This window comes from Saimiri boliviensis, chromosome 4 (assembly GCF_048565385.1).
Source record: "Saimiri boliviensis isolate mSaiBol1 chromosome 4, mSaiBol1.pri, whole genome shotgun sequence".
NCBI lineage: Eukaryota > Metazoa > Chordata > Mammalia > Primates > Cebidae > Saimiri > Saimiri boliviensis.
The window spans coordinates 13,450,985-13,461,524 of NC_133452.1; the positions used below are offsets into that span (position 1 = coordinate 13,450,985).

Below are 10,540 nucleotides of genomic sequence, written 5' to 3' on the forward strand. Positions count from 1 at the left end.
TCTTGTTCTGTCACCTAGGCTGGAGTGCCGTGGCATCATCTCGGCTCACTGCAATCTCTGCCTCCTGGGTTCTAGTGATTCTCCTGCCTCAGTCTCCTTAATAGCTGGAATTACAGGCATGCACCACCACAGCCGGCTAATTTCTGTATTTTTAGTAGAGACAGGTTTTTGCCATGTTAGCCAGGCTGGTCTCGACTGCAGGTGATCCACCCTCCTCGACCTCCCATAGTGCTAGGATTATGTGAGCCAATGTACCCGACTCCCAAACATTTCTGATTTATCTTCTTCATGGTCACTTTAGTGGATTAATCAGTCCTTTGTCACTAGAGCAGCTAAAATCTTTCAGAATAAAATAAAGAAGGTATTTTGATTTAGTTTTTTATACTCTTCATGTTAATGCAGCACAGTGGCACAATCTCAGCTCACTGCAACCTCCGCCTCCCTGGTTCAAGTGATTCTCCTGTCTCAGCCTCCTGAGTAGCTGGGATTACAGGTGTACACCACCGTGCCCTGCTAATTTTTTGTATTTTTAGTAGAGGCAGAGTTTCACCATGTTGATCAGGCTGGTCTTGAACTCCTGACCTTGTGATCTGCCCTCCTTGGCCTCCCAAAGTGCTGGGATTACAGGTGTGAGCCACTGTGCCCGGCCCATGGGCCATCTGCTTTTCAGTCAGGGAGCTTCCCCGAGGCTCTGGTCCTCCAGCTCAACCACCAACAGCCAGTTACATGGCCCAAGAAGATACTTCACTTTTTTGAGTCTCAACTTATATCATCTGCAGAATGGAACTAACAGAAGTAATAACTACTATTTATTGAAGGCTATGAGAAAGCAGCAACTGCTTGGAGTACTTCACATGAATTACTTTATTTAATGCCACATCTCTATCAAGTATATACCAGTACTACTCCTGTTCTGCAGATGACTAAGCCAAGGTAGAGAAAGCTTCAATAAATGACCCAGATTACAATCAGTCATTGCCAGAGCCATGATTCAAACTTGCAGACTCTGCCCCCAGAGCCTGCTGCTCCCTTTTCAAGACATTTTATCACATTTGCTTTCTCTGTTTCTCTCTCTTTCTCCTTGTCTCTCTCCACAATTTTTTTACAAAGTTTTTTTTGCTGAACCATTTAAAAATTGTAGACATCTTGACATTTCACTCCTAAATACTTCAGAATTGTCACACAATAAAATGAACACTAATCTAATATCACCTAACCTTAACATACAGTCGTGTGTGTGTGTGTGTGTGTGTGTGTGTGTGTACATATGTCTCCCAGAACAGAATGCCTAGGATAGAGGGTGTGTGCACCAACTTTACTAGGTAATACACATTGCTTTCCAACATGCTTTACCCATTTAGACACCTCCCCACCCCATACCAATTTGTGTGAGAGTTTCTGTAGTTTTACATCCTCAGCAACACTTGGTGTTGTCAGACTACAGATTTTTGCTAATCTGATGGGGTGTGAAATAGTGTCTCACTGTGGCTTTAATTTGCATTTTCCTGATGATTTATGAGGTTGAACTTATGAGACTATTCTCTTTCCCTCTTATGTGAAATGCCTGTTCATTTCTTTTACCCATTAAAAATATGGTTTGTTTGTCTTGAAGGCTTTTCTTTTTAAGATGGAAACTGCCATGACGAATTCTTACTGTAACCTCTGGTTACTCAATGGCTTGGCATCACAAATAAATAAATGGTCCATAGAGAATGAAGCTGAAAATAGAGGAATGCTTTCCTAAAAGTGATTACTTAGAAATTTGGATTTCAAAGGTGGAAATGAAGCATACAGCTTCATGCTGAATAGCAAAATATACCAATACTTACAAAATTTCACAAGATAAGTAACAGAAATAGCAGCAGTGCTATATTTAAGTAAGAGAGATGAGTTGAATTCAATGTCCTATTTCCCACCTGTCCTATTTCCAGGCGTTGAAATCTAAGTCATGAGGATGGTTGTAAGGATGAACTCCAAGTGCGTCTTCTGCCTTTGTACCTGTTCTTTAGACAGTGAGGGGACTTCAGTCATTAGAGCGGCAAGTTGCTCCATTTTCACCAGCACCGAGTGCTGAAAATCAATAGTAGGATCGTTTAATAATGCTCCAAAGGGTTGAAAAGAGCCTGTTAAGAGAGGCTTAAGCCAAAATAAAGGAACTTCAGAGTGAGGTGTGCCTGTTATTTGTTGTTATTTTCTTTTGGCTTAAAAAGAACTATTTGTAGCCCTGTACCCCTGTGGCTAGAATAGAATTCAGCCAAGGCTGTTAATCCAGATTTTTCAGATAGGACAGAAGATAAGATGTATCGCTTATTCATGTGGCAATGTAAGGAAATTTGAAAGAAATAAAGTATGATGAATCGCTTTTCAGCATATAAATGTTAAGATTTGTACTTGAAAGTACAAATCACTTTACAGTGATTTATAGCATTTACTGTTGCTTATCTAAGTGACTATGGAAAATAGAACTGTTCTTACAGATGGGGTAAAATGCAGTTTGCTGCACTGTCTCTAATTAGCTGTAAGTCTTTGGTGCTATTTCTACCATTTCAAATAGAAGATTTGGAAATTGAAGAAGTTATTGTGCTTCATTGCTATTGGGTCTATCCAGGTAATAAACTCCCTTTAAAAATGATTTTACACTGTATCCTGATTGAGATGGGTATATAGTTTCATCGAAGTTAACAGAATTGCATATTTAAATTATGTACATTTTATAAAATGTAAATTATACCTCAATACTAAAAGAGTATTGGGGAAAAAATGCCATTTCAGACTCTCCCTCTGGCTGGAATGGTAGAGGTCATATCATCCTCAGAGTGCCAGGGGACCCTCCTGCAGTTAGTGAAGGCCTTTACAGGTCTGGCCCAAGAAATAATGTCTGGTGGTCTTGGTGTCTGGGTAAAAACGTTTGTCATCACTTTGAGAAAAGACAAAAGAGCAGAAACGCTCTCTCTCTCTCTCTCTCTTTCTCTCTTTCTATATATATGTATATATTATTTTTTTTTTTGAGATGGAGTTTCACTCTTGTTGCCTAGGCTGGAGTGCAATGGCATGATCTTGGCTCACTGCAACCTCTGCCTCCTGGGTTCAAGCGATTCTCCTGCCTCAGCCTCCTGAGTAATTGGGATTACAGGCATGTAATCCACTATGCCCCGCTACTTTTATATTTTTTTTTTTTTTTTTTTTTTTGAGACAGAGTTTCGCTCTTGTTACCCAGGCTGGAGTGCAATGGCGCGATCTCGGCTCACCGCAACCTCCGCCTCCTGGGTTCAGGCAATTCTCCTGTCTCAGCCTCCTGAGTAGCTGGGATTACAGTCACGCGCCACCACGCCCAGCTAATGTTTTGTATTTTTAGTAGAGATGGGGTTTCACCATGTTGACCAGGATGGTCTCGATCTCTTGACCTCGTGATCCACCCGCCTCAGCCTCCCAAAGTGCTGGGATTACAGGCTTGAGCCACTGTGCCCGGCTGGTCTTGATCTCTTGACCTTGTGATCCACCCGCCTCGGCCTCCCAAAGTGCTGGGATTACAGGCTTGAGCCACCGCGCCCGGCTACTTTTATATTTTTAGTAGAGACAGGGTTTCTCCATTTTGGTCAGGCTGGTCTCAAACTCCCGACCTCAGGTGATCTGCTTACCTCAGCCTCCTACAGTGCTGGGATTATAGGTGTGAGCCACTGCGCCTGGCCCAGAAGCTCTATTTTTAGCTGCCATAAACTTAGTAATAAAAACCAGTAGCAAAATTTCCCACTGATCATTGGTTTGAAAGAGAAATAATTCTATTCTCCTTTCTCTTGACTCTGGCCAAGGTAAAGGAGGCCAATACCTGAAGAACTGCGTAGAAAGCTATCAAATTTATTCAAATTCTCTTTGCATCCATCTCTTTGCCTTAGTGAGAAATGATAGAGAACAAGTAGGTAAAAGTAGGTGAGTGATTTAGTTTTACTTCTGAGTTCTTCCTCTTCTTCCTCCCCTTTCTCCTCCCTCCTTCTTCCCTTCCCTCCTCCTCCTCTACTTAATACTGGCAAATGGTGGTGGGTGGAGGGACCTCCCTAGCTTGAGGGTTTTAGAATTGGCTCACACCTTTAATCCCAGCATTTGGGAGGCTGTGGTGGGAGGATTGCTGAGCCCAGGAGGTTGAGACCAGCCTGGGCAACATAGTGAGATTCCTGTCTCTACAGAAATTTTTAAAAAGTTACCGAGGTGTGGTGGCATGCTTCTGTAGTCCCAGCTACTCAGGGGGCCAAGGAGGGAGGATATTTTGAGCCCAGGAGGTTGATACTGCAGTGAGCCGTGATTGTGCTATTGTACTCTAGCTTGGGAGACAGAGTGACACTCTGTCTCAAAAAAAAGAAAGAAAGAAAGAAAGAAAGAAAGAAAGAAAGAAAGAAAGAAAGAAAAAATAATTGGAAGCATCCTGAGGGGTCTTTTACTTGTTCAGCACCATTTGCAGTTTTTTACCCCCAAATTTTCAGATCAATAAGTTTGAGAACCAATGATCTACTGTACCCTTTTGACTTCAGAAAGAGGTCTTTATTAAATTAGTCAAATTTTTCTTCTTCTTTTTTTTTTTTTTGAGACGGAGTTTTGCTCTTGTTACCCAGGCTGGAGTGCAATGGCGCGATCTCGGCTCACCACAACCTCCGCTTCCTGGGTTCAGGCAATTCTCCTGCCTCAGCCTCCCGAGTAGCTGGGACTACAGGCACGTGCCACCATGCCCAGCTAATTTTTGTATTTTTAGTAGAGACGAGGTTTCACCATGTTGACCAAGATGGTCTCGATCTCTTGACCTCGTGATCTACCCGCCTCGGCCTCCCAAAGTGTTGGGATTACAGGCGTGAGCCACCGTGCCCGGCCTAAATTATTCTTATATGTAAATATTTCAAGGAAACAAGACTCTTCTAAAATATATACACTAAACTCTGTCAAATATTAAAATATCCAAGAGTCAATAGTCATCCTTCATTCTAGTATCAATCTTTTTGCAAATTCATTTTCTTTTCCAGTTAGGAGGTCAAAGCCAATGCCAGTAACTGAAGGCAAACTTTTTTTTTCCTTTTTATTTATTTATTTTTTTTTTATAGGGACTGGGTTTCAACATGGCCTTGATCTCTTGACCCCATGATCTGCCCACCTCGGCCTCCCAAAGTGCTGGGATTACAGGCGTGAGCCACCGTGCCCAGCTGACAAACTTTTTTAAATCAACCGTCATAGGTCTTATTTTGTATTCATGCCTTATCTGTTTTTCTTTGCTTCTTAATTTGTTGAGGGGGCAGTTTTCTTGTTACCTGTTTTCGTACAATTATTCTTGTTGGACTGAATGGTTCATCATTGATCTCCCTTCCTTCCTCCTCTTCTTCCTCCTCCTTCTTCTCTGTCTTCGTTTTTAGTTTCTCATTATAGAAAAAATGTGAAGGTACCCCCATGAAACCTCTTTATACCTGTCTTCAATTTCAATATCCTTCCTTCCCTGCAGGAGAGAGCCACTTTCTTGAAATTGATGACTATCTTTCCCACCCATGTTTTTATGTTTTTCTTTTTCTTTCCTTTTTTTTTTTTTTTTTTAATACAGTTTCTTGCTCTGTTGCCAAGGCTGGAGTATGGTGGCACAGTTTCGGCTCAGTGCAACCTCCTGTGTTCAAGCAATTCTCCCACTCAGCCCCCCGAGTAGCTAGGATCACAGGCATGCACCACTACACCCAGCTAATTTTGTTGATTTTTTGTAGAGACAAGGTCTTACTGTGTTGGCCAGGCTGGTCTCAAACTCCTGCACTAAAGTGATCCTCCTGCTGAGGGTTCCCAAAGTACTGGGATTAGAGGCATGAGTCACCATGCCAGGCCTGTTTTTATGCTTTTCTTCATATATCTGGCCATGAACAATATTTTATATTTAATTATTTTTAAAAATATGTATGTATTCATATAACTTATTATGCATCACTCAATATATTTTTAGGCTGTTTATTTAGATTTATTTGGAATTGATTTGGATTTTGTATTTCTGGGTATTTTCCCATCCCTCTCATTCCCGTCTTTCGTTGAATTGTCAATATCTCATTGTTATATTCTGTTATTTTCCTTCTTTCCCCCTCTTTTGGTTTATAAATTATGCATCATAATTCTATTCTTTTAATATTGATTTTTAAAAAATTCTTAAGCAATGTAAAGTTAATTAGTATCTTCCTTCTCCTCCAGACTAATAAAGGAGCTTAGGAATTTTTCACTTAAATTTTCCTCTGTAGTCCTCCATGTTGGTGTCGGCTGGTACTCAGCATTATCTTCTTTTTAAAGTCTTCTCAAGTTAGTTATCGGTATTTCTTACTGTTACTTGGTAATATGTGCACAACTTTCTTTATCCTCCCTTGGATTTTGTCCTCTACTTTCTCCGTCTAGATTCTGTGGTTTTCCTTACTGAAGTAAACCCAGTAGGTCATTTATTTTATTTTATTTTTAATATTATTTTTGAGATGGAGTCTTGCTCTGTCACCCAGGCTGGAGTGCAGTGGGATGATATCCAGTCCCTGCTCACTGCAACCTCCTCCTTCTGGGTTCAAGTGATTCTCCTGCCTCAGCCTCCCGAGTAGTTAGTATTACAGGCTTGCACCACCATGCCCAGCTAATTTTTATATTTTTAGTAGAGAAGGGGTTTTGCCATGTTGGCCAGGCTGATCTCAAATGCCAGACCCCAGGTGATCCACCTGCCTGGGCCTCCCAAAGTGCTCGGATTACAGGCATGAGCCACCGCGCCCAGCCTAGTAGCTCTTTTAGAAAGAGTTATTGTGTGGCTGACTCTCAAGATTGTTGGCGTAAAATGTATTTGTTTTATTCGCAGTCTTGAATGAGAATTTGGGTATAGAATGAGCATGATCTAGGATGAGAATTACCTTCTGTTAGCACCATGCCATCCAAAGATGCCATTCATTTCCTGCAAACGTCTATGGAGACTGATGACCAATTTGATGATGGTTTAATTGGATGTTTTTTTGCTTTTAGGAGATTTGCTTTTGTCCTTTGTTAAGATTTTTCTTCTTATCATTGACTTTCTGAAGTTTCATCATAGTGTAGCAAATTGTGACATTTTAATGCTTGATTTTTATACCTCTAGGGCTTTTGTATGCTTCTGAAATCTGAAGACTTGTTTATGTTTTTCTTTAGTTCTGAAAAATTCTTAGCTGTTTTTTTAAAATATTGTCTCCCCTCCTCATACCCCTTCCTCTGTTCTTTGTTCTGCCTGGAATATCTGCTTGATATATATTCATCTTAACCACACTTTCATCACTTTCATAGTTTCTATTTTTTTTCTGCATTCTGAGAAATTTCCTAAAATCTATCTTCTGATTTATGGATTCTTTCCTCACTTTTATCTATTCATTACCCTGCTCATTAAAGTCTTTCTCCCTAGCCTTTCCCTTCCCTTCCCTTCCCTTTCCTTCCCTTCCCTTTCTCCTTCCCTTCCTCTTCCGCTCCCCTCCCCTTCCTTCCCCTCCCTTCTCCTCCTTTCCCCTTTCCTTCTTTGTTTTTAAGTTGGATTCTCACTCTGTTGCCCAGGCTGGAGTTCGATGGTGCAATCTTGGCTCACTACAACCTCTGCCTCTCGGGTTCAAGCAATTCTCATGCCTCAGCCTCCCAAGTAGTTGGGATTATGGACTCACCTCACTATGCAGGGCTAATTTTTGGATTTTTGGTAGAGATGAAGTTTCACCATGTTGGCCAGGCTTGTCTCGAACTCCTGACCTCAAGTGATCCACCCACCTCAGCCTCCCAGAGTGTTGGAATTACAGGCATGAGCAGGATTACAGGATTACCACCCCTGGCCCTGTTCATTGAGTTTTAATTTAAATTACCATATTTTTCATTTACAGAGACTCAGTTTTTTTTTTCTGAGTTGGAGTCTCGCTCTGTCACCCATGCTGGAGCGCAGCAGCTCAGTCCTGGCTCACTGAAACCTCTGCCTCCTGTTTCAAGTGATTCTCCTGTCTCACCCTCCTGAGTAGCTGGGATTATAGGCATGCACCAAGACACCTGTCTAATTTTTGTATTTTTAGTAGAAACGGGGTTTCACCATGTTGGCCAGACTGGTTTCGAACTCCTGACCTCATGATCTGCCTGCCTCAGCTTCCCAAAGTGCTGGAATTACAGGCGTGAGCCACCATGCCTGGCCTCCGGTGCTTGCTTTTTATTAAGTAGATGTGACGTGAATAAACTTGTTGAGGGTTTGTTTGGTTTCATAGCTGGATATCATGGCATCTGTGTCAGTATTTAATCCTGTTTTCCTAACTATCTGCAAAATGATGTTAAATAATTGTTTTATAATGACTTGGGGCTATAATTTCCTTTTAACTTCTGGAGAAGATACAGGAAGGGAAGCAGGGATCCTGTGTCCACACAGGCTCAGGGCATGGTAGTGAGCCCCATCGGGAGGACTTGCGTGTAAGAGGGTGATCCTCCTGTGGGGATACCATGCTCTGAGCATGCAGACCTCCCACTCATTGATGTCCTTGCCACAGCTTGCAGGGACTCTGTAGGGCTGTGTGTGGCTCGGTACCAGTGGACTTCTGCCTCATGATTCTAGCAAAAACCAGCTGTGACAAAGGCCATTGATGATCCACATGTTGCTAAATCTAATAGAAGCAGCTAGGCATGGTGGCTCATGCCTGTAATCGCAGCACTTTGAGAGGCTGAGAAGGGTGGATCACAAGGTCAGGAGTTCAAGACTAGTCTGGCCAACATGGTGAAACCTTGTCTCTATTAAAAATACAAAAATTAGCTGGGTGTGGTGGTACGCTCCTGTAGTCCCAGCTACTTGGGAGGCTGAGGCAGAAGAATCGCTTGAACCTTGGAGGTGGAGGTTGCAGTGAGCTGAGATCATGCCACTTTACTCCAGCCTGGGCGACAGAGTGAGACTCCGTCTCAAAAAAAAAAAAAAAAAAAAAAAAAAAAAAAAAAAATCTAATAGAGGCTTTTTTGTTCCTCATCTTTCTTGAGTTTTGAGCAGTCTTGCAACTGTTAATTTGCTCTGTTTTTTCAAAAATACTCTTGTCTTTAGGGGCTTCTGAGACAGTGTATTCTCTTGATTTTCTTCTCTCCCCTCTGACTAGCCCCTCTTAATATGAATAAGTTTATTACTCAGATGTTAAATTTGGAGCTTTTCAACGTTAGTCATGAAATCTCTCCCCCCTCTTTTATACCCAGACAAACTCACTACCGCCTATGGCTACCATTACACGTCAGTGATTCCTAAATTTTTATATCTAACCCAGGCTTTCATTATGTCCTAGATTTGTAGCCAACCGCTACTCAGCATCAGTTGGCTGTGTCAAAGCCACCTCAGATTCCACATGTTCTGAACTAACTTCATGATCTTTTCCCTTAAATATTTTCCTCCTTTAATTTTACGCATTTCGTCGTAAGTCACCATCATCCTTGATACCTTCATTTCTCCATTCTTCCCTGCCACCCAGAAAAGATCCATATATATCATCAAGCCCTAAAAACTCTACCTCTTAAACCACTTTTGGATATATCTACAGCTTTCTATCTCTATGTTCACCATTGTCCAATTTACCATTATCCTCTGTTTGTGAATATAATAACTGCCTGACTGGTTTCCCAGAATCTACGTTAGTTGCCTTTCAATCTACCTCCAGAATAGCAGTTAGTCATCTTTTTAAAATACAAATTTCATTATTGTCATGGACTGAATACTTGTTTTCCCTCAAAATTCTTTTGTTAAGAGCTTAATACCCAATGTGGTGGTATTTGGAGGTCGGAGATTTGGGAGGTGATTAGGACATGAGGTTGAGGCCTGCATGAATGGGATTAGTGCCCTTTTAGGAAGAGACAGGTGACTTTCACTCTCTCTGCTCTTCACCATGTGAGGATACAAGGAGAAGACAGCTATCTGCAAACCGTGAAGCAGGTTCCTTACCAGACACTGGATCTGCTGGCACCTTGATCTTGGACTTCTCAGCCTCCAGAACTGTGAGAAACAAATTTCTCTTGATTATAAGCCACCTAAGTCTGTGGTATTTTGTTGTAGCAACCCAAATGGACTAAAACAGGCATGTTCCCTTAGGCCTTGTAAAACCTTTTGTATTTGTCAGAGTAAGTGAGGTAACACTGTGGTAACAAACAACCTCAGAAATCTCATTAGCTTTCAACAAGAACAGCTTATTGCTCATTCATGGTATGTCTGTGGCCGGCTCCATGGAAACTTTGGAATTCAGGCTAAGGAAGTGGCCTCTATGTAGAACATTGCTGGTTAAGGTAGAGGAAAAAGAGAAAGGGCAACCCATATGCAGGTTCTTAAAGCTTCTGCCTAGATGCTCATCACTGCTGCCTACATTTCATTGGCTAAAGCAGGTCACAGAGTCTCTTCCGAGTTTGACAGCTACAGGGAGGTGCACAGGAGGAAGTGCAGCAAGGGTATTTGGTGACCAGTAATACAATTTGCCATAACTGTCAGTGACTTTCTATTGTTTTGAGGATAACACTCAAACTCTAACAGGCCTTTAGGTCTGCTGAAGATATTATTTCTGCT

The 10,540-nt window shown here is 41.7% G+C and overlaps 1 protein-coding gene across 1 annotated transcript in view; it reads right to left on the reverse strand.

The window, feature by feature from the left end:
• Nucleotides 1-5,426, reverse strand: part of LOC141584182 (uncharacterized) — a 28,720-nt gene extending 23,294 nt beyond the window's left edge. Inside the window, exons 1-2 of the mRNA XM_074397087.1 lie at nt 5,289-5,426; nt 1,999-2,070 (exon numbers count right to left, since the gene is read on the reverse strand). Of these exons, the coding sequence (XP_074253188.1) occupies nt 1,999-2,070; nt 5,289-5,426 (210 nt within the window). The remainder of the gene's footprint in view (nt 1-1,998; nt 2,071-5,288) is intronic.
• Nucleotides 5,427-10,540: the final 5,114 nt, after the last annotated feature.